Here is a 24,131-nt window from a genome sequence, read left to right on the forward strand (position 1 = left end):
CTATAGGTACTGGGAATTTAATGAAAGTCTTTAAAATAAGTGGTTATAATTCTTTTTAGAAAGGATGTAGTGTAGACTGGAGAACAGGTCAAGTTTTGCTACCAGAATGACTTGGGTTCAAATCTTGGCTTTGGCACTTAGTAGCTAAGCTATAGACTCTTGGGCAGGTAAATGACTTGAACTCTCTTTTTCTCATCTCTAAAGGACTGTTGTAAAGATTGAAGGTGATGTTTGAAAAGCACCCATTACAGTGCTTGTCAGTAAGTGGGCACCCGATATATAGGAGCTTGAAAAAAATAACGCATGTGTGGAGGAGGTTTTTGAGAGGAGAAAGAATTTGACATGTTTTCATCCGTACCAAAGGCTCTTAGAGTAATATAAATGACATGTTAATGATCAATGACAAATATAGGAGATGAAGGCCCCAGCCAGGCAGTTATGGCAAATGCAGAGGACAATAGTATGAAGTCTTTATTCTGCACTAGGCCCTCTGCTGAGCACTGTACACACATTTCCTCAATCAGTGATCACAACAGACCCAATATGAGATACACAGTCAGTCATTGCTCCTCCTCACAATTTTATGTCAAATGTCATACATACACAAAAGGAAGGGAAAATACCATATGAACCTCCACGTAGCTCCAGCACTTAACTGTTTTGTCAGTCCTGTTCCGTCAACACCCCCACCCCAGATTGGTTTTGCTCTTGTGTTTTAAAGTACAAACATGTTGTTTCACCTGTAGGTACTTTAGTGTATTTTTTAAACTTTTGAACATTAATAACCACAGTACCTCTATTCCTCTGAATAATCGTGACTTAATGTTAGTTATTATCACTCCAATTTGCCCTTATTACCCAGTTTTATTATAGTTACTTTGAACAGGGACCAAAAATCAACTCATTGCATTTGGGTCACATGTCTCTTATACTCTTTTTTTTTTTTTTTTGAGTATTAAAGGTATGTAATTAATATATGTAACAAAAAATCTGAAGGTAAGGCTGTATACTTACGGAAATAATGATTTTGACCTACTTCATAAGGTAGTTGCAAGGTAGTACATATAAAGTGTTCAGGAGTTTATATTGTCCATTGTAAGCATTCAGGAAGTGCCACCTATTACTATTATTTTAAATAAGTACAGTCATTTAATTTCGGGGAACTTAAGTCACACTCAGAGCTTCGGACTTGACATTATACGATGCTATGTATGATGGCCTAACAAGCAGGCAGGGTAAAAATAATCTTAAACTTTTTAACAGGTTGTTTTATATGTTTTAGATGTACCCCTTATGGCTTTTAATCTACTTATAAAGCTTTGAATTTATGCATGGTTTCACAGAGTGTAACCTCAGTCTTGAGCAATAGTTATGTTTAAATTATTATAAAGTACTTTTGTGACACAACAAAATTATGTTGTCCTCATAGGATTGAATTTCAGTCATAGAGAAAGTGAAGGACTTGTAAATTATCTTCACGTTAATCAGTAGCATAATGTACATATTTTATTAAAAAGCGTATTCATTGAAAATCATGAGGTATTATTGTAAAGATGTCTTTAAACTTGGGTTTTAAATATAGGTCTTGTTTTTTTCTTATTCTAGAAATGTTCATTAGTTTATCTTAATTTGAATTACTGCTTATTCTAACATGTTGCCTGTAACATTACCCTTTCAAGTTGAATTGTGCTTTTCATGGGGCGTGAAGAAAAATTCAGCAGGCAGTTGAATGAAAACAGGTCAGGTCGGGTTTCTAAATGTTTGTCACTTGTGGTAATTTAGACTTTACTATTTTTTTTCTTTCCTTAGGTATTTTATTGTGTATTAAAGCAAGTATTGATGGTTAACTTAATTTACACTGTTACCTGCTGAGTGTATTGTTAGCAATGCGGCTAGCGTATGTGAACTGTTCAATGGCTGGCTCACTTAAAGTGTTGCAGTGACATGAGAGGATGAGGGACGCACCATAAAAGGCATGGAATGGGGTGCTGATAACGACTGAGCTTCAGTACTTTTCTACTTGGTTGTATATGATAATTGTTGGAATGTTAAGATAACTTGTGCTTTCTTAAATGCCTGTTTGTACAGGAAATGTTTTCCTAAAGCACGGTTCAGAACCGCGAATTATTCCTAGAGATTGTGTCGGAAGTTGCTAATATCTGCTACATGGAAACCTGCCTTTCAGAATAAATATTAGTAGTGCTGTAATTTGAAATCAGGCATTAAAGTACTGTGAAAACACCAGTAGCTGACAAAATAATGAAAGGCACCTCTGCCCCTTCTGTGCCCGCACTCTTCCTGTGAAGGCAGGCTTGGGTGTGCAGGGGCCTTCCCCGCAGACGACCGCAGCCTTCCACCGCTGCCTCTCCGCACAGGCCTGTCGCTCATTCGGGGTCCGTGGATCATCCCACTGTGTTTCGTATCTGGAAGACGCCTCTGGTGATTCATTCTGCACAGCTGCGATCTCCCGGCTGGGGAGCCGCGACCCGGGGACGGGCGGCCGGGGTGCGAGCGCGCCCGCAAGCCCAGCCCGGGGTCGGCGTTATCGCCGAGTGTGGAGCACCCCGTGCAAAGGCGGGCGCCGGGGCCCAGGCATCCGGCCCGGCCTGGGCGGAGCCAGGGTGCTCGGGGCGCGGCTCCGGGGGCGGGACGACCTGCTCGGGGCGTGGCTACGGGGGCGTGAGTCCGGGGGCCGGGCGGGGCGCCCCCAGGCGTCAGGTCGCCGGCCTGACAGCACCGCCTCCCCGGGCTCTCCGGGCCCGCGCGGCCGGCGCCCCCTGGCGGCCCCAGGTGTCAGGCTCCCCCCGCGGGAGCGGAGGGCGCGCTGGCCCCGCGGCCGCCGCCACAGGCGCGGAGCTCACGCGCTGGGGCGGCCGCCGCGTGCCCTCCCCACCGGCGGGGAACGCGGACGTCTCCTAGAGCCTTTTTCCACTTACTATATTCTAGAGAGAATGGCAGTATATAGAGATTCTTTTTTTTTTTTGCAACTGCATAGTTACTCCAATTGTCTATTGATAAACATTGGGTTGTTTCTGCTATTACCGTAGTGCCACAAAGAATCCTTTAGTTCACGTGTCGCTTCACACTTTGGTCATTATGCTTCTGGGATAAGTTCCTAGAAGATATGAGTCCCAGGTCAAAGGTTACAATTTTGCTAGATGTCGTTAGATTTCCCGGCTTAGCGTATGGATCATTTAGCATTCTCACCAGCGGTGCACCGGGGGCCCGTTTCTCCACCAACAGATTAGGTTGTCATAGCTTTGGGTTTTACCAGTTTGACGTGCAAGGAACAGTATTTGTGTCTCTTCCGAGGGAGTGTGAGCGGCTTTTCAATTGCTCAGAAACATAATTCCAAGCGAACTAAAGATTTAAATGTAAAATAGAAACTGTAAAAGTATTTGCAAAAACAGGCTTTTCATGTATTGCTCGTGAACGTGTCAGTTGGTATAGCTTTCGAGAGGGCAGTTGGACGGTAATTACCAACATTAGAGATGCACCTGCCCTTTGATCCAGCAGGCTTACTTTTAGGACTTAATGCTACATGAATAATCAAAGTCATATAAAAGGATGTAGATTATAGAATTATTTAAATAGCAGAAGCTTGGAAATAATGTAACTGTACCTTTTCTGGTACAGTTAAATAGCTAGTTGAATAGCTAACAGTATCTCCGTAAGTTGAAATACTATGAAACTATTAAAATGAATAAGGTAGCTTAATAGGCACTGATGTGAATGATCACAAAAATACATAAAAAGATAAAGGTGCAGGAACTGTATGTATAGTGTCCTCTGTGCTGCTGCTTTCTTTAATCTTTTAATGTACATAGAATAATTCGGACAGGGTGTATTAGAAACTGGTGCTTACCGAGATAGGAGGAAAACTAACTTTTGAATATATACTTGTTGGAATTTGTAATGTGCTGCAAGTATTACCTCTCCTGGTTTCAAAAACATTTTAAGTATGGATCACTGTTAAGTAAAAAGTAAAATTCCCTGGTCCTGGCTATCCCAGTCTCCATCTCATAGTCCCGATTGTTAATATTCCTATCGTGCATACACACACAGATAATACAGACTTGCGGAGCTGTTTTATGCAAGTGGGATCATCACATATGTGCTTTTTGCATGCTTTTTGTCATTATATATTGCATGCGTTGTGTGTCATATAAACTCTCTTTAATGGCCTTTTTAAAATGTGCAGAAAAACAGGTGTCAAAAGCGTAACCATTCCATGGAACCACCACCCAGGCCAAGTTAATAAATCATTTTCAACGTCCCCGAGCCCCTCTCATACCCACTCTCAGTCACTACTCCTTCCCTCTCTTCTTTCCTGATTATTAGCACCACATATAGTTTTCCCTGTTTCTGAACCTCATATCAATGGGAACAGAATATGCTTTCTTTTATGTGTGGGTTCCTTCACTCACCATTTTACTTGTGAGATTCATCCGTGCTGTTGCAGGTAACAGGGGTCTTTCATTTTCGTTGTGTATTCTCTTAAACTGTAGGATATATCGCAACTTAACCATTCTACCACTGGACGTTTGGGTTTCCAGTTTGGAGCCACTATGCGTAATGCTGCTCTAGACATTCTTGTATTAGTCTTTTGGTGCACATATATCAAGTACGTGTATGTTCGGTCTTAGCAATTTGACCAATTGTAGAAAGTGATGTTTCAGTTAATACTCCTACCACAGCAGGGGAGCTTTTGTTCCTGGGGTTACACATCCTCACTGACACCTGCTGTTGCCAGTCTCTTTAATGACCCATTTCAGTGGGTGTGAAGTAGCATTTCATTGTAGTTTTAATTTGCATTTTCCTGATTACTAATGAGTTAAAAGTATGAGTTCATTGGCCATTTGTACATCCTTTTCTATGAAGTGCCTGTGCAAGTTTCTTGACTTTTCTATTAGGTTCTCTATCTTTTCTTTACTGACGTATACAAGTTCTTTATATGTTCTAGATGCAAGCTTTCTGAATGATATATGTTGCTGTAAGTAAGCGTCCCCCATTTCGTTCTCTTTCAGTCATTTCACTTGCGGTTAGTGTCTTTTCTGTGCTGTTTAGGAAATCCGTGCCTGCCGAGGGCCGTGATGATCCTCTCCAATACTCCTTTCTAGGAACTTCATTATTTTTCCTTTCACATTTGGATCCTCACCTGAAAAACTTTGTTTTACATGGTGTGAGGTCAAGATCAGTCTTAATATTTTTCCATGTAATATCCGTTTGATTCTGTAACATTCACCGAAAGAATGGGTCACCCTTTCCCTATTGCTCACAGTATCGGCTTTGTTGCATGTCGGTCCCTCCCTGCTTCCAACCCGCAGATAAGGGGGGAGACACGATGAGATCCCGGAGACCTGAAAGGACCAGCCAGGGGACTCGAGGCCTAACAGCGCAAGAGTGGTGCTGAGAGGGCACCCTTTGTATTTATTGAGCACATACGTGTTCACAACATTAGAATCCTGTGGGGGGGACTTACTAGACAGTCATTAACCAACTGGAAACTGCATCCTCAGCAGGCGCCGGTCTCCTGGGCCACGATGTCTCACATGGTATTGAAACAATAGCAAAGGCAATTAGGGCACAGAAACTGTCTTGGTCTTGTTTGTTCTGTTCTTGATCACTTATCAGGAATTACAGGAAAAATAACCAAGTCATATATGATTATACGTTTGATTTCTATGCTTGATTTCTATAGTAATCCCACAGTTGCAATTGAAATGCCCACGTGTACGCGGATCCACTTCTAGATTCTGACCTGTTCCGCTGCTCTGTTTTTCTGCCTGTGCCCATCTTTTTCTCTTCCCTATGCTGTACAGTCTTTATGTTTTGATATCTAGTAGAATAAGTCACCCAACGCTGTCATTTCTCTCATTCCTCTTCTGAAGGCTCTTGCATCAGACCCTGTGCATTTCTACATAAATTTAGAATCAATGTGTCAGTTTCTACCAAAACCAAAACAAAAAGCACTTGCTGAGCTATTGATTGGGATTGCCTTTAATCTAACAGTTATTTTGGAGAGAATCGATATTTGTACAGTATTTAATCTTAAAATCCATGAGCACCGTACATTCTTCACTTATTTACATCATCAACTTCTCTGTGTAGTGGTTTTTTGTATCTTTTATTAAATTTTTCCTAGATGTATGTTTTTGATGCTGTTATAAATAGTACATTGAAAATTTGTTGCTGATGTTAGAAATGCAACTGATTTTTGTGTTCAGAAAACTTGCTAAACTCTGAACATTTATCTGTATATTCTTCCGGATTTTTATATGTATGTCATGTCTGCAATCATGACACTTTTTCTCCTTTCTTCCAGTCCTTTTATTGTTTTTTTATGCGTTACTGCACTTGGCTAAGATCTCCAGTACAATGTTGAACAGAAGTGATAGCAAACATCTTTGCCTTGTTTTTCCCAATCTCAGAGGGAGCACTTTCCAGTTTTCTATTGCATGTGACATTTGAATATAGACATTCTTTGTAGATACCTTTATTGGATTAAGGGAGTTCCGTTTCCAAAGTCATATTGTCAAGTACCAACTTTAGGAGCCATTCTCTTATGTTTTTCTGTTTCTTTAATTTCTGTTCTCATAGGTACTATTTCCTTCTCCCTTTCTTCATGTTTGAGGTGCTAGGATGCCTTTGTGGCTTTAAGTGTGGATTCTTAGATCACTCGGTTTCAGCCTCTTCTCTTTTCTCATGTATGTTTTGAAGGTTACTGTGAATTCAACTTTAGCTTCATCCCACTAGTTTTGAAATAGAAGGATTTTTCATTTTCATGCAGTTAAAAATATTTTCTAATTGCCATTGTGATTTCTTCTTTGACTCATGGGTTACTTAGAAGTACGCTGCTTAACTTTTAAATGGTTGGGAATTCTCTAGTTATCTTTTAATTACGGGCTTTTAGCTTAATTCTGCTGGGTCACATGGTGTCTTCATCAGTCCTTGAAATGTTCTGCATTTGCTTGATGCCCCAGCACATGTGCAGTTTTGGTAAGTGCTCCACCTTCACTTGAAGGGAAACTTTACTGAGAAGTGCTGCCTTGTGGTTTCTCTTGCTTGGAACTTACTGTGTGGCTTGATGACTTTGATGGTTTTGAGAAGCTCTCAGCCATTATCTTTTATACTGTTCTGCCCTGTTTTCTCACCTCTCTCTAGTAACTATTCTAGGACATGTTAGACGTCTTCACGGCGTCCTATGTGTGTCTCTGCGTGTTTCCCACCATCTGTCTCCCAACCATCAGTTCTTCAGTTTTCCAGTTCACTAATCTCAGTTAGTCAATTTTATATCTACCATTTCTGCCTGGAATCTCCATACTGTCATTTAAATCACAGTAACTCGTCCCTCTAAAGTCTTGACCACTCCAGTATTTGAATCTTCTGTGCTCTGTCCACCTGGTTAGTGGTCAAATCTTATCTTACATGCCTGATTTTATGTGTTGTTTATCTGTCAGACAGTGAAAAACACAAAACAAAGTGGCACTAACTTGATGCTCTGGGTGGTGGTGTCTTTCTCCAGAGAGGTTTCCCTTTTCCCTCTGGCAGGCAGCCAGGGAGGGAGCAGATTCCTCTGCCTACTTGGGACTGACACGGATTCTGAGTTGTCCGTTCTCGGGGGGCTGGTTTATTTCTGATTGCCTCCTGTCTTCTCGTGTAGCCTGTGTGATCCCAACCGAGGTTTTGTTAGGACCCCTCCACTTTGGAAAGCTCTGAGTCCGTTATTTGTGTCTTCAACCCTGTGAGGCTGGGGACAGCTGCTCGCAGCCTCCGCACTGCAGCTTTCCCTTGTGGAAACGGCAGTCACCTGGGGGAAATGCAGACCTGGAGGCAGGCTCGTCTCTGGGCTTCTCTTCTCTGTCTTGTCCCCACCGCGTCTCACGGCGTTAGAGCTCTTCCGTGCCGCCGTGCCTCCAAACAGATGCGCTCCTCATCGTCTTCAGCATTTGCTGCGTGCCCTCAGCAGGTGGTGGGTCTAGAACACTGTACGAGGCCTTTGCCACATTTAGTTGTAAAGTTCCCATTACCGGTGGAGCCTGTGACCTAAGGCAAGACGTACACTCACTGGCACTGACAGTTGTCGGATATTCTGTTGTGAGTAGTTAGCAGCCCCCTATAGGTGTGTGATGTTTGAAAATGTAAGTTCTCAGAAGCAGGTGTCAGGAAGCAGAGACTATACGTGAACCTTCTTTACCCGGTGCCTCATTGGAAGAACGGGCGGTGAATACTGAATGCAGTGCGGTCAGCCCAGGTGGCAGCCCTCATGTTTGGAGTGAGTGGTAGCATAGCTACTAGACTTGATTTAATTTTTCCAGAGGAACACTAGTAAATACCCAAATCCTAGCTGAGCAAATTAGAAGTTCTAGCTTTGCCATGGTAAATCATTACCAGCATTAAACTGGGACTGATTATGTAAATTAGTACCAGCATTAAACTGGGACTGATTATGTAACAGAACGTGAGAAGTCCTCTGACCTCTGTGTGTGTGGCATTGGTGTCTCCGTTTGTCTTAACAGGACCTACTGTTTTCCAAAGCAGAAATATTTGCAATGGCCTTAAATTGCCAAACCTCCAGCTTGCATTTCTAACCTTTTATCCCTTTATATACACCCATAATTAAGGCAAACCAGAATGCCTCCTAAGAGCACCTAATACTGATACTTTCCTGCTTCCTTACCTTTCCTTGTTCTGTTCTCTGTCCGGAATGACGTGCGCGTCCCACTGCAAGCCTATATAAAGTTTGCCTTTCTTCAAGTGTGGTTGTCTTTTTTAAGCCAAATCATGAAGGACCATCTCAAGTGCCCCCTTCATCCCCCGATTCCTCTAACTGAACTCCGCATGGTGGCTTCTTGGCTCCTGGGCACAGACCTTCTTTATCTTTCATTGCTGTCATCATTTCGTGCTCTGCCCTGTCTCTTTTCCAGATTGTCAATTTCTTGACGATGGAACCGTCATACTTGTCTTGAGATTCTTTGTGGAGTCTGAAGGTATAGTGTCCTTATGAAGTAGGAACTCGGCAAATAAAAACGGGACGCCAGTGCTGAGCTACCTGCCCGAGACACAGGCTGCTTCTGGGAGTTGCCTTGCTGCGTGCTCCTTGCCCGCTCTCCCCGACACGGTCGTGATATTCACATGGAATTGCGAGACTCCGTTTTTACATGGTACAGACATGAATTCATCAGTTTAATGGAAAAGACGTGCCTTTTAATGTTGCTTATGGTTTTGTTTTTGTTTCGGGGTGTTTCGGTTTCCTATTTTATTTATGGTTTATGGAAACATTAGTATGGTTGAAAATTCAAATGGCACAAAGGGTGTACAGTAAAGTCTCTTTCCCATGGGACAATATTTTTAGAGAGAAAGGTTCTTAGTTTTATGGAACAGTCTGTCAGCTTTCTGTCTTCTCTCTCTCGTACAGTCCCTCCCTACCCAACCTTATCTAACTGCTTGTCTGTTTCGTTATAGTCCTTTGTTTGTTACACTTCTAAATGTAAATCTTTTATCACGTCTGTGTGGTGAGAGAAAGCACTTTTCCCCTAAGTGTTGAACTGGATTCTCCTCAACCCTGGCTGGTCACGGATAGATGGCTGTAGGGATAATTATCATGTGACAGTAAATGTCATAGATGTTGCAAAAGTCACAAGCATCACAATAGCGTATTTTTTAATTTTAATAAAATAAAACTGACAATTCAATGGAAGCAAGACTAACCTAGCTTCCTGGCTTGTCTTCACGGGAACAGTCTCTGAGTGTCCCTTTATCCTTTCCGTGGACGAGTACAGAGTGGCCTTGTGTGCGTCAGAGCCCGCTCCCCGCCGTCGCTGAGTATGACGCTCCACTCTTCAGGACATGCAGAAAGGACGCTCATTCCTCTGCCGTTTATTAGCATTCCATTACTTTTTCCGACTTCATTCCCCATAGTTAATACTGGCAATTGACTCACTTTCCAGAAGCTCCTCTTCACAAAGAAGTGTTTTTGAGTCACGTGGAAAGGAGACTTTATCTACAGTGATGGATTAGAGCCACAGAATTATGTTGACGGTCAGCCCCTAAGTTATTACATAGTGTCAGTCACGTGACTTGTGTTTGGCTTTTAGTTCTGGAAGAGGAGAGGTCCCAGCTCGTCACCCTCCTCCGGTCCCTCCTCGTTCCGCCTGCAGACAGCAGAGAGGTCACCAAGGAAAATGAGGTAACCAGTGATTTGCCGTGTGGACTAATCAGAGGGCAGGAAAGGAGGGGAATTCACTCAGCACTTAGGCCATCTGAGACTCCGACTTGGAGAATCAAAGCGGTTCACATCTGAAGGGCGGCGATGGTGCCGCCCTGAATCGCTCTGTCTCTTGCAGTCATCACACAGTGACCACACCGGCCTCTGCTCCCCGTCATGCTGCAGCGGGAGGGAATGGGATGTAAGGGGAAGGGCTGCACAGGACAGAGTGACCAGAGTGACTGATGGGAGTGGGCGGCAGGCTTCACATTCTAGACCCCAGCTGACCCTCCAGGTGTCCGACTAGAATGCCGCTTTCTTAGAGATAGAGGTGTGACTGGAACTCTCGGAAATTTGCCAGGTTGGACGTAAGGTTCTGGAGATTGTTTTGTGCTTGTGTTAAGACGAAGGTGTTTCTGTGGCTTCCCTGAACTGCCTCCCTTCATTTCTTTAGGCATTTTCTTTGATTTATTTTATATGTTGTCTTGACACACTGGGATCTTAGTCATGGTTGTTCTCGACGTTGGCCAGTCGGTAGTTAGGAGGGTGTAAGAAGTTATCCAGTACTTACTTGGGCCTCTTCCTCCGACAGAGGAGAGGAGCTTTCTCCTCATTCCGGCTCCTCAGCTCCCTCCATAGGAGACAAGCAGTCCCAGGGAGAACAGGGTAAGTTGATGAACGCATGGCATGTGTTGGTGGTAGTGTGTATGGAGGGCGCATGGGCCATGACCCACTGGACACATGTACTGAGCCTTGATTTGTGTGGGGCCTGGTAGTTACAGAGAGAGACGTTCCTGTCCTTCGGGCTTCCTGGTCTGGTAAGGGAAGGTGGCCCAGACTCGTAGAGCATGACCCAGGCCACCTGGGGGGTTCGGGGTAAGGTAAGCCTAGGTGGGGGAACCTGAGCAGTCCAGGCAATTTCTGTCCAGTCAGCAACCGTGTGCACACATTTGGAGCAATTCCCACCTCATGTCGTCTTGACTGTCAGAAATAATCTTGCGGACACCATCCAAGAGCCCAAACCATGGAAGATAGAATCCCAGAGACACCTAGTGACAGTTCAGTGTTACAAACTAGGCTGGCTAGACAAACCTCTCCATTTCTGGAAGAGAGGAGGAAGGAAGGAAGTCGGGTCCTTTATTTGCAGGCACAACCACACCTGGGAAGCAGAACTGGGATTCTCCACCTACGCCCAGCAGCTCCCGGCTCCGCAGACGCAGGTTTCCCCTGGTGCCCTCCAGGCGAGGGATCCCGCTGATCTTGGTATGGCCTGTCCAGCCGCCCCTGCCCACCCCAGCCTGGCTCCCCTGCGTCTCGGGAACGGAAGGGTGGGCACAGGTTTCTTTCACTGCCTTCTGACCGGCTCGGCTTCTCCTTCTTCTCCTGGTAGCCTCCAGCTCCCGTGCTCTGCGGCCCGATCACACGCGAAGAGTATTACCGGGAGGAGCAAGCTCAGTCGGAGAAGTGGCTGAAGTGGATCTTCCAGGGTGAGGGTGGTGAGGAACATGGGTTAACTTCACACTCCCGAGACGGTTCCCTTTGGTTCCCTTTTGGTCTTTCTCCTCTGAGAAATCCACCTCTTGGGTTCTCAGTGGGCTCCGAGCACAGTGAGCCCTGAGACTGAGAGGAAGCATTTGTGCACGAGTTCCCCCGAGTCCCCAAGCCTCCCCGTGCTCTGCGAGGCCCCCAGAAAGAATTCCCCTGCCAGGGAGGACAAGCGTTTGTCTTTCTTCCTTAGAAACTGCATCGAACTCGGAGGGTGGGGACCCACCTGCCACCCCACCTTCTCCTCCGAATGTCACCCTGCCCGCTGCTGAGACTGCTGCTCCCGCAGCCTCCCTCCCAGCCGCAGTGACTGACGTGCTGCTGAGGCACTTGGAGCAGTTGGCAGACTTCCTGTGCCTACCATCTTGCCCAGGTGAGCGGGAGGGCTTTCTGGGCAGCACACAGTGCCATCAGCCTCTGCTCAGGTGAACGCAGCATTCCAGTCGGTCACTGAAACGGCTGAACCTGCTCTGGCTTGGCACACCTGAGCTGGTGTAGGCCTGGCGGCTTCAGAACCCTCTCATCAGGCGCAGATTGTAGGGAGGGGCCTGCCGCCCTTAAAGCTGGAGAAGGCAGCCTGGTTTTGGGAGTCAGACGGCTGTTGGCTTGCAGCCCCATTCCTTAGCTGCTCTGAGCCGTGCTTGGGTTCAGAGGATTGGATTTTCCTTAGTGTCCACACATGGAACCCCTGCTAGGCCAAGGTTTATCCCCTGCTGTCTGCCTTATGATCTGTGAAGGGTAGAAATAAAGAGCCCTTCCTTGATGTTGAGGAATGAATACTTGAAGAACCTGTGGTAGAGATGAGTCGGATTTGCTGACTCCTGAATCCCTGGCACAGCAAGGCTTCTAGAGCACCAATACCGTCACATTTCAGATACCAGAATTCACGTTTTCTGTTCTTCCTAGAGTCTGCTGCAGTGGCACTGTTGGGGAGGAGGCATTGTGTATTCCCTCCATTCTTGTTCCCGCCGTGACAAAGAATTGAAGGGCAGAGACACAGTAGTGAGCAGAGGAAAAGTTTTATTTAAAGTTACTTAGAGAAAAAGTGCAGGCGACCTCAGAGAGAGAGGAGCACCCTGACAGTTTTGGGGATCCCCATTTCAGGATTCTTCAGGAATGTGACTAAGGGCTTGGGGTGCAGACCTGTTAGGTGGGCCTTGAATACTTAGAACTAACTTAACACAAGGGACTTCCTGCTCTGATTTCTCCCTGGGAGCCCGGCGTTTCTTGGTCTGGGAGCAGATCAAGGCTGCCTGCCCGGCCCCGAAGGTGGGCTGAGTTGTCTGTTTGCTAAAGAGTAAGTGAAGCATCTTCTTAACTTCCTGGGTATTAAGACCCAATCTTATTTTGAAGATGGAATCCTTCCTGCCTGTTGCTATGTTGTTTATGCTGGGCTTGCTTGCCATTATTCATTGTGCAGATTGCAAACTACTTGATTAGGGCCAAAGGAGAAAAAAAACAGCAGATAGGTAAAGTTAAAAACATAAGCTGAGCCTGTCTGATTAACACAATAAAGCCATGGGCTCTGCTGAGGTGCCCTCCTTTCTCTGGGGAATATTCAAACATTCCAGGCCAAGTTGCTCATGGCTTTTTGAGCTTTAACTGATTAACTCTAGGTCTTTTTTATTGGGCTTTTTCCTGGCCTTATTCTCTTTCCATCCCACTCATATCTATTTTCCTGCCTAACAGGGTGCGTTCCCTTCCCCTCTGGGTACAAGAAAGATGTGACCTCACTGGCAGTCATGCGCCGCCGAGGTTTGCAGATAGGCAGCAGAGCTCAGAGAGGAGCTGTTTCTGGCAGGACTTTTCCCAAACCACAGGAAAGCCAGGTAAAAATACCTTCCCGGGCCTCCTGCCTCCCAAGGAACTCAGCCTGGGAAGTCCTGTTGAAGCACCCAGGGTTCTGCGGGCCTGGCCCTCCACAGCTTAGGGCACACAGAGAAGCAGTCTCTGGTAGTAACTGCCCTGATGAGGTCTTTTTCCATTGGTGCAGGATCAAGATCCCTGGGAGCCCGACAGAAAACGCAGGCGTATAGCATAGATAACCACGTCGGCAGGAAGTAGCCTACGCCCCATGCCCCCACCCCAGACCCCTCACCCAGAGGCACCGTGTTCCTGCAGGAGCGCCCACAGGAGCCATCTCATTCACTCCCCACCACAACCCCGTGCAATGCCCCTGTTCTTCCCAAGGAAGGGAAGCTCCAAGAGGCAGAGAGATGGCACCACGACGGAGAGGCACGTCCACCTGTCTCCAGCACCTGCCCCACTCTGCAAAGACCACCCATCCGGGAGGCTGAGGGCTGGGAGCCAGTTCTAGGCCCCCCACTGCCTGGCTGCCCGACTTGAGTTTCGTCCTACAGTCAGGCCAAATCCACCCTGAGAGCAACTGCTCCCAGACCCTTCCTGCCCACCGAGCCCCTCTCCTCCTGGTGCCCACCTCCTAAGAGTGGGGAGAGGGTGTGCGAGCGGGAGGACCCGGGGTGTTGTGGTTTAAAATCACAGCTCTGGAGTCCCCGCTGCGAGGATGAGAGCCCGGGCTCTGCTGCTTCCTGGCCACAGACGTCGGGGCCATCCCCTCTGCTGGTCCAGCTTCAGTGTAGTGGAGGTTCAACGGGAATAATGTGCACTACTGGGCATTAAGTGAAACAACGTATGTAAAAACTTAGGGCGGCAAACCCTCAGTGAATGGTCGCTGTCACCATCATCAGAATAAATATCGTCATTATTATTATTATTCCCATTGCACCAAATGACAACAGAGGCTTGGCCCCTGTTATCCTTGTTTTCTGTCAGAGAAGCGTGAGATGAGAGAACAGGAAGCTCCAACAAGGACAAAGAAAGACCCTGTGTGTTGGCCGGTGAGCCAGGGTTTGTGAAAGGTGGGGTGGCTGGGCAGAGGGGGTCATTGGCTAGAAACTGGACCTAGCGGGTCAGTGGAGCAGCTCAGTGATCCCTTCTCATCGGGGGGAATGAGGAGCTCCCTCTCAGTCGCGGCATAGCTGAGCCCCTCTAACCGTCACTTGGGGCCAGGGAACCAGGGGTCACTCACCGCCATGACCAGCTCGAATGGGTACTCGTGGACGCGGACAGGAGGCTGGTACTTCTGCACCATGTCCTTGCAGGAGCGCCCACAGGAGCCACTCAGGCACAGTGAGCACAGAGCCCGGGTGACAGGTGACTGGAGAGGCAGAAGCGAGAACCCTGCCCGCTGCTCCCCATGCAAGGGGCAGGACCAGCCCCTCTTGGCCCCACCCACGCATCTCCCCACCTCTCAAAGTGATGCGACTGGTCTGATCCCCACATGACTCCAGGCCAGACCCCAAACACCTGCCCTGTTCATTACCAACCGCCCCAGACCACACTCACCCCTCCAAGAGCAATCAGCACCCCGGAACTTTCCTTGGTGCCCACCCCTTCACACTGAGGCCCTCAAAGCACTGCCCACTGCCACTTCATGAAACACACATTCGCAATTCTCACACTCCTACACTTCACCACCCACGCACCCTACAGCTCACCACAGGCGTCCTGACCCTACGGTCCCCCCAAGTATCATTGCACCCGCCCTCCCATGTGCCTCCAAGACATCCTGACATACACACACTGTCTTCGCCACATTTAACACGCGCCCTATCTCACACGCATGCACACCCATGCACGACTCTCCTCCCACGCGGGACTGCCCTTGCACACACAGGCGACTTTGTACACACACGGAGCTCCCTGGGGAATGCACGTACCCAACTCCAAGCACACACAAATTCTCTGTTGTGCACAGACGTATTCGCACACACACTGATGTGCACACGCACACACACACACACGTACACACACAGAGGCACGCACAGGCCCCCTCAGCCCGGCTCACCCTTACCCTCAGAGTCTCCGGGATAACAGCCCCGGGGCAGTGCAGAGCTCAGTCCGCCGGGGCCTCGGCGGCCGCCTGCCTCAAAGCACAGTGCCGACCGCAGCTTCGGACCCTGGGGAGTCCGGTCCTGCGCACTCTGGGGCCCGGCCTGCCAAGGAGGGGCCAGCGAGGCGGGAGCTAGCCCCGCCGGGACACAGCGCTCCAGGCCCCGGGACAGAGGACATCCCGGCCTGGCGCCGCCCATGGCCTGGACCTGCCCACGCCTCTCTGCCACTGGCCCCGCCCAGGTTGACCTGTCCCTGACAGGACCCTTCCCACCCCGGCCCCGCCCAGCCTTAGCCCCGCCGTCCCAGATTGGTCACGCCCATGTGAGCCACGCCCCGTATTGGTCTTTCCCCGAAAACTACCAGCCTCGGAAGACCTCCCCCCAAGGACCCCCTCCCAGTCTCGTTCTGCTTCCAGGCGGACCCTTGCCACGCCCGTCCCCGCCCCTCCTAGTAGAGTTTACCTTCGGCCCCTTCCCTTACTCGGATCTGAGCCCCGCCCTCCCCGCTGGCCACCGCCCAGGGCCCTCCTGGCCCGCCCGAAGCCCCGCCCACCCACGGCTGTCTCCGAGTCCGCACGTACGGAGCTCCTACCAGGTGCCGGGCGTTCCAGGCACAGGGCAGTCCTTAGTGAACAAAACAGGCAAAATCCTTGCTCGCGTGTTGTTTTCATTCTGGAGGGCAGACAGACGTCAAATAAATACGGCACATACATAGTAAATGAGATGGTAAAAAACATCAAGGAGAAAAATATAGGCAGTGAAGCGTTTCATGAAGCCAGGGGTGTGAGGGTACAATTTAAAACAGGATGGATGGGGGGCCTCCCTGGGAGGGTGACACTTGACATCATCCTCATTTTAGCTCACATCCAAAGCCTTCTAACCCTCCCAGGATCCCCAGGGACCAAGCCTCTCTCCCAGGCCCTCCCTTCCCATTCCCCATGTGTTCCTTCCGCCTGGGGGAGCCAGGAAGCTGGCTCTGCGCAGCCTCACCATTGTGTATGCATTCATTCGACGTTTACGGAGCACCTACTATGTGTCAGAACTGGGGGACATCACCCATTCTCCAGGGGGAATCAGCCAGACAGAAACGCCTGCCCTTGCGTGGCCTGCAGTCCTGGGCAGGAAGAGGGTGTCCAGGGAGACAGAGCGCCCCATGAGGAAATGCAGCGTTGCATCTTGTGATAACGGCCTCGTTTGTGTCCTTCCTAGCGGGTGCACATCCCTTAATCATTTGTATTCGTTCACTGTATTTATTTGTGGGTCATTGAGGGTCTCTTCCGGGAGACTGTGAGCTCCGAGAGGGCAGGGACCATGTCTGTGTAATTCATCTGCCCCCGGGTGCGCAGGAGTTGACTGGGGAGCTGGCACACAGTAGGTGCTCAGTGCGTTTTCTTGATTAAGATGACCAGGGATGGAAATGGAGCGCAAAGTTCCCATCCCTGCCACAAGGTGGCAGCAAATGACAGCCCCTGACTCCTGCGTCGCCCCTAGAAGAGGAAGGCGAGAGACGGGCTCCAGGGATGTTTCGCTGTACCCCGGGGTGGTCAAGGAAACTCGCAAGCCTCTCCTGAGCATCGGTGCAGGGCGCGAGGAGGGCGCGAACACTCAGCTCTTGTTGCAGCACGGAAGGCCTTAAACCGGCACAGAGTGACCGCAGGACAGGATGTTCACGCCTGGAAGGACGGGGCGGAGCGTCCAGCTCCCGGGGCCGCCCTCAGCGGACTGCAGGGTAACGGGAAGGCTCCCGAGTACCGCTCCGAGGGGCCCAGGAGCCCGCCCGTTAAACACGCTGCCCAAATGGTTCTATAGGTGGACAGGTCTGACTGCGGGCCGGCGCATGTGAGGGGTTCTCCCAAGCGCCTGGGGGTCCCAGAAGGCTTCAGAGAGCAGCCTTCCTGGGTAACCGTGCCCCCACGTGTGTGTCCTCCGCCACAGAAGGTGACAGCGCGGGGAGCAGGAACGGGCGTGGGAGATGCAGCGAGCGGCGCACCGAAGAGCCTGGAGGAGAGGGGAGAAGCCCGGAGGCTGCGGGGAGGCGCCGGGTTTCCTGGACACCAGCAGCGTCTCCCCTGCCCCCAGCCGGTGAGGACGTGACCCTGGGTGGGGGCGGAAGGGTGTGACAGCCGGGTGGGTGCAGGGTGCCCGGAGTAGAAAATGCGGCCCAGAGGGAAGGGAGAACCTAGCTCCCTCTCCCTCCAGCACAAGGGAAGCGAACTGAAAGCCCCGCCTACCACGTGTTACCTATTATGAGCGCTGCACTTACCAAGTATTCTTGCCTTTTATTGAGCACTTATTCGGCACATGCTGCACCCGGCACTGTTCTAAGGCTTTACTAACATTCACACATGTCAGCCTCAAAAACAACCCCTGTGGTGATGAAAATGTTTTGGAATTTCAGAGAGCTGGCATTCGCACAACAGTGTGAATGCGCTAAACAACAGTGGATTGTACACATTAAATAATAATTAATTTTACATTATATGACTTTCACCTAAATCAAAACAGAGCAACGTTTAAGATCAAAGCTATTTTAATCCTCATTTTAGAGATAAGGTGACTAAGGCACAGACAGGTTGAGTAACTTCCCCAAGGTCACACAGCTGGTGAGGAATTCAAACCCAGGGCTCTGGTTCTCCAGTGCTTCTTGCCCCAGGGCTGCAGTGAAGTACCCAGAAGATGTGCCTTCTTAGTCTGAACTGCAGATACCCAGGCATCCTGGCCTTAGACTGAGAAGGTTCCAGAAAGACTCAGCCTCTATCTGCCGCCTCCTCCTTGCCCTGCAGGAATGACCAGGCCAAAGCTGCCTTTTGGGGAGGAGGTTTTTGAAAACTCCAGAAACCACCCCTCAGCTCTGAATATCTCCACCACGGATCGGCCACTGCCACGGGAAACTCAACCAGTAGTAATGCATCTATTGGAGTAAAACACTGGGCCCAACGCACATGCCTCCGGAAGGCGACCTGCCGGGAAGTGTCCTCAGTGGGGTGGCTCAGACACCAAGAGCAGGTGGGGTGAAGGGCGGGTAGGAGTGAGAGGGTCCAGGCTCCAGACCCTTGTGGGGACACAAGGCCTTGATCTGGGCCCCAAAACACAGAAAGGCCCTGGGCGTGCTGAAGCTGGAGTGGGGCATTGCTTTTCATCGTGGTGAAACACAGCACAAAAGTTCCCATTTTAAGTGTACACTTCAGTGGCTTTTAGGACATTCATAAGGTGATGCGACCATCACCACTCACTGTCTAGTTCCTGGGCATGTTCATCACTGCAGCAGGGAAGCCATCCGTATCAAGCAGTCACCCTCATTCTCCTCCTCCCAGCCTGCACCGCATCTCAGGTGCCCACGGGCTGCGTCTAAGTCCCTTCTTCCTCCTCCTCAGAGGCCGCCTGGATTGGGGAACCTCAAGGGCCATAAGGGTCATAGGCAGGACAGCTGTGTACAGGGGTGCCCAGCTCCATGCGGTGGTCCTCATCATTGGGCACATTTGATCGAACAGGAGTCTGGGGAAGCCAGACCTCGGGGGCTGCCCGGCTGGGCCCTGCCCACCTCGACCCCCAACCCCCTCAAGTCCCATCCCATCCACACGTGGTCCAGGAGTCCACCTGGTGCTGCGTGTGGAGTCAGGGTCCAAGGTGCAGGCCACCTGCGCCCCAGGAGCTGTCAGTGAGGGGGGAGCACAGCCGAGGCACGTGGGGGCCTCCGCTGGCGCTTGGACGGGGCCGCGGGGCAGAGCGGTACGTCAGGTCAGCCGCCGTGAGCCTGGCCCTGCTTCCCTCAGTGTCTGTGGCTGCAGTGTCCCCTCCGGGAAGATGGGGGTAATGTGGACAGTCTTCAGGCTTAAAAAGGAAGGGAACGCTGACACGTGCTATGACATGCGTGAACTTTGAAGGCATCATGCTCAGTAAAAGAAGCCCGGCCTCAAAGGACAAGCACTGTGTGAGTCCCCTTGTGTGAGGTCCCCAGCGTTGTCCCATTCAGAGACAGAAGGGGAGCGGGAGCGGCTGCCAGAGGCAGGGGAAGAGGGGGTGGGGAGTGAGGGTTTCACGGGGCCAGAGTTTCAGGTTTGCAAGATGAGAAGGTTGTGCGGGGGGATGAGGGGGGGGTTGCCCAACAGTGTGAATGTATTTAAGGCCACTGAGCTGTACACTAAAAAATGGTTAAGATGGTAAGTTTTATGTTCTGTATATTGGACTATGATAATAAGAGACTCATAATGAATAAATCGGTAGGGTTAAATAGTGCCCGCTTGGAGGGTGGGGCCATCCCCCACGGGACTCTGTCAAGAGGGTGGCATTTGAGATGGGGCAGTGTAGGAAAGTGACGACTCTGTTCTGCTTTTGTGTCAAGGTATTGATGTACAGTCTTATGAAGGTTTCACATAAGCAACATTGTGGCTACTACCTTCACCCATCCTATCAAGTCCCCCTCACACCCCTTTGCAGTCACTGTCCATCAGCGTAGTAAGATGCTAGAGTCGCTCCTTGTCTTCTCTCCTACACGCCTTCCCCGTGACCTACCTATGTTGGGAATGCTCATTATAATGCCCCTTAATCCCCTTCCTGCCCCCACCCCCTTCCTTTTGGTAACCGCTAGTCCCTTCTTGGACTCTGTGAGTCTGCTGCTATTCTGTTCCTTCAGTCTTGCTTCGTTGTTATCCTCCCCAAGTGAGGGAAATCATTTGGTCCTTGTCTTTCTCTGCCTGGCTTATTTCACTGAGCATAATACTCTCTGGCTCCATCCACGTTGATAACTCTGTCTTATTAAACATAATTTTGGTGCCGTGCAACCCACCCATTTACACTACGGAAGTTAGTGGGGTCTCTTCTAGCTGCCACGCGGCGGTGCGCTCCTCACCACCATCAAGTTCTAGAACATCTTCATCACTGCAGAACAAAACCCTGTAACCATCAGGCGGCTCTCTCATTCCCAGCCGCTCGCCGACTGGCTTTCTGTGTCTCCGGGTTTACCTATTCCGGACGCTCCATATAAATGGAATCAGACGCTATGCAGCCTTCTGCGTCCGGCTTCTTTCACTGAGCATCGTGTTTCCACGGTTTGTTCACGTTCAGCAGGTGCCAGACCCCATTCCTTCTTATGGCTGAACGGTTTACACTCACAGCGCTTCAGACTCCAGGTGGGTGGGGGTTTTTCATCACCGACGACCAATTCTCCAGCGCTCAGGACACCAGCTGGGGGTCCTACAGCTCAACTCGGTCCGGACACTAACTACTGGAGTTAGTGCGCAGCCACAGACACAGAGTCAGGGTATCACGTAAGGATCTCTGCCTGGGGCTGCGTCAGCATCCACACGCCCCCCCACCATCTGGGTAACCCTAACCTAGGAAAAGTGCCCAGGGGGCGTGTGTGTGGGCCCACTTCCAGGGGACTGGCAGAGGAGGGGGCAGAGGGTGGAAGGAGACACCCGTTCCTCCCCCCACCCCACCCCCCGCCCTTTCTGCATCCATGACCTTCCTCAGACTCCAGGTCACCTTGATGGCAGCACAGAGTCCTGCTGGGGGCAGGAAGTGTCGTGTGTTAATTTTCTGCTGCTGTCAGCAAATTACCACACGTTTGGTGAGTTAAAAAACAACAAAAAGTTTATTATCCTACTTTTCTACAGATGAGAAATCTGCAATCATTCTCACTGGGCTAAAGCCAAGGAGTCAGCAGGGTCAGCGCCTTCGGGAGTCCCGTAGAGAGACTGTCCTTGCCCTCTGCAGCTTCCGGGGCCTGCCCTCCTTGGCTGGTGGTCCCTCACCGTCAGCGGACCGCACCCCTCCTGTCTGCGCGGTGGGTGGCTGCATGGCCTCCTTCTCAGTGTCCCTGGGCCCCGCATCTCCCCCTCCTCTCTTATTAGGACACCGTCACTGAATCCCGGGCCCACCTTAAACCCAAGAGGACCCCATCTTCAGATCCTTAACTGAATTACATCGGTAAAGACCCTTTTCCCAAATAAGGTCACATTCCCAGGCTCCAGGGATTTAGGATTTGCACTTATTTTAGGGGGCCACTATCAGCCCCGTGCAGGGCCAGTGTGTGCCTGCTCCCTGAGTTGGTCTGCCTCCCGTGGTGCGCTCTCCCCCTCCAGAGGCCCCACCCCTACACCCCGACTCTCTGGGGTCCCATCCAAAAGCCAAGGCCTTGCACTCAAGCTCTGTGCTGGGAGACCTGGGTCAGGGCAGCCCTGGCCTGGGATCCTCTAGGTGGGAAGGAGGATGAGGCCCCACTGCCTCTCAGCAGATGAGCCGTGACGCCAGCCCCCCGTCCAGTCCTGTCCTCTGGAGCTGCCAGGAGCGGTGCAGGGGGAGAGGCTGAGACGCCGCAGTCAGTGCCTCCGGGAGAGATGAAGGAGCCGCGCACGCCAACATAAAGAGGTCTGCTCAGGGCATGATTCTGCCCCCGAGGCGGGGCTCAGACCTAGCAGCTGGGGGCGGGCTTGGGGTGACCACAGGCAGTACATCCTAAGCTTGACTCCGTCAACTGCGTGACCCCAGAGGACACTGCAGCCCAGTCCCGGGCCCCGGCAGCTGCCTCTGCCTTGGGGGGAGGCCGGGAGGCCAGGCCCCTCCTCCGTGCCTGAGCCCAGACTGGCTCTTTGGAGCAGCCCAGTGCGATAGCCACCGACCACACGTGGCTGTTTAAATTACAATGAATTACAGGGACGTGAATATATCATACTTTATATAAATAATCGTAAGTAAAACATAAACCATAAAATTAAAAACACGGTTGCACGTTCTAAGTGCACAGTAGCCACATGCGGCCTGCGCCTCCCTATACACAGAATATTCCCATCGGTGAAGCCCCACTGGAGGCGGCTGCTCGGAGTCGCCCCCAGACCAGCACAGCTGCCCCTGTCGGGGGAACAGGGCGGACTGGGCGAGGGCAGGGTGAGGCAGGGACGCCAGGGCCCCGAAGAGGGGGTGTCTGTCCAGAGCCGACTGGTGCTGACTCGTCAGTCCCCGAGGCCTAGGCCCAGTGCGGGGACTAAGCCCGAGACAGGGACCAGAGAATGGCCCAGGAAGGCAGCCCGTGGGGCCTTGGCCGCCCGGGTCCCTGGCAGGAATGTCTGACCTCAGCAGACAGAGTGGGCAAAGGGCCCGGGCAGGCCCAGACCCAGGCAGGCAGGCAGGAGGGCAGACACCAAGACACAGGGGCAGCGCTCTTTGAGATCCCAAGGGGCAAACAGACAACCCTAATGGCGGACACTTCCTCTCTCGCTGAGTGCACCCCGGGCTTCCTTCCTTGTGAGGCCCACGGACCTGCCACGTTCCTGACCCCTGTCCACCCTTCTGGACTGTGGCCCTTTCATCATGTATCAGCCACTCCCCCCACTGAAGTGCATTTAGGTTCTTTCATTTCTTTAGAAATGTGGTTGACTGTTTTTCTGATCCTTTGCCTTCCCAGACTGGGGATATGTGGGCTGTGGCTCCCTAGCTGTTGTGTCCCCAGCGCTGGGCGCAGAGTAGATGCTTGATGAATTGATGGGTGAATGTGTGGGAGGCACTGTGGGGGCAAGAGGTCAAGATCCTTCCCTGGCAGCGGTGGAGAGCCTCATTCCCAAGCAAATGCCGGTGCCGCACAGGAGGAAGTGTGAGGGGTCCCCCGCCCCTTCCTGCCAGGACTCTGACCACCCTCAGCCTCGGGTCTAACCCTTCCCACAGTGTCCCTGGGCCTCCGTGACTCCGTCTGCCTGGGGTGCTCCTTTGAGGGCCACATGGGACAGGTGCCATCAATCCACCCACAGGTGGCCTCAAAGTTACACCATCACCCCCACCCCGGGGCCTCTGCAGCAAGCTGCCCCAGGGCAGAAACCTCTGTTGTACTGGACCGTGTGTCCTCAATTCCAGGAACAGGACTCGTCGCTATAGTAGGTGCTTAATTAACATCTGATGAACAGAACCTTTTTCTCCACCAGCGTTCTGACTCAGGACCTGCTACCTCTCTCTGGTCCTCCTTTGGGGGCCTTCCCTGCCGCCGTCAACGTGCACTGACCCTCCCATTCACTGTCATCCCTTCTTCATTCAACAAAGATACTGAGCGCCTACCCTATGCCAGGCACCCCACTAAATGGTGGCAGAGGTGGGGATAAGGGCCCTGGCTCAGATTGTAGGGTTTAAATCCTGAGTCCCCTCCTGACCACCTTGAGCTGCCATTTACCATCTCGGAGCTTCAGTTTCCACATCTGAGAAATGGCCAGGGACGGTGCCAGTTTGTCATCCTTGTTGTGGCAACGGGCGTAGGGTGGTTATGTCAAAACCCATCATACCATAAAGATGGTATGCTTTAAATATATGCAATTTATTGTATGTCCTTCACACCTCAATAAATCTGGAAAAGATGGTGCCAACTCCCCAAGCCCATCACTTAACACAGGGCCTGGCACATAGTAAATGTTCAACCAAAGTTATTATTGTTTGTCATTATTGCATGTCTTACTTCACTGATTCCTTTTAAGACCCTATGTAGC

General features: G+C 50.6%; 1 protein-coding gene and 1 long non-coding RNA gene across 5 annotated transcripts in view; both read left to right on the plus strand.

Moving 5' to 3' along the window:
- The window catches only part of LOC140843945 (nuclear envelope pore membrane protein POM 121-like), a 33,531-nt gene extending 19,045 nt beyond the window's left edge, over positions 1-14,486 (plus strand). The window contains exons 3-9 of the mRNA XM_073214513.1: positions 10,098-10,189; positions 10,800-10,873; positions 11,355-11,470; positions 11,598-11,703; positions 11,946-12,125; positions 13,442-13,581; positions 13,746-14,486. Of these exons, the coding sequence (XP_073070614.1) occupies positions 10,098-10,189; positions 10,800-10,873; positions 11,355-11,470; positions 11,598-11,703; positions 11,946-12,125; positions 13,442-13,581; positions 13,746-13,793 (756 nt within the window). The 3' untranslated portion in view covers positions 13,794-14,486. The remainder of the gene's footprint in view (positions 1-10,097; positions 10,190-10,799; positions 10,874-11,354; positions 11,471-11,597; positions 11,704-11,945; positions 12,126-13,441; positions 13,582-13,745) is intronic.
- Positions 14,487-16,251: 1,765 nt separating this feature from the next.
- Positions 16,252-24,050, plus strand: LOC140843947 (uncharacterized). Of its 4 annotated transcripts, none has more exons than XR_012121884.1 (5): positions 16,252-17,483; positions 17,602-17,748; positions 18,450-19,597; positions 20,731-20,933; positions 21,282-22,476. It is a non-coding gene; the product is annotated as an uncharacterized lncRNA (long non-coding RNA). The 4 variants fall into 4 exon arrangements; XR_012121886.1 differs by adding an exon at positions 23,580-24,050 and having other exon boundaries at positions 16,253-17,483; positions 18,450-20,933; positions 21,282-22,035; XR_012121883.1 differs by having other exon boundaries at positions 18,450-20,933.
- Positions 24,051-24,131: the final 81 nt, after the last annotated feature.

This window comes from Manis javanica, chromosome 10 (assembly GCF_040802235.1).
Source record: "Manis javanica isolate MJ-LG chromosome 10, MJ_LKY, whole genome shotgun sequence".
Classification (NCBI taxonomy): domain Eukaryota; kingdom Metazoa; phylum Chordata; class Mammalia; order Pholidota; family Manidae; genus Manis; species Manis javanica.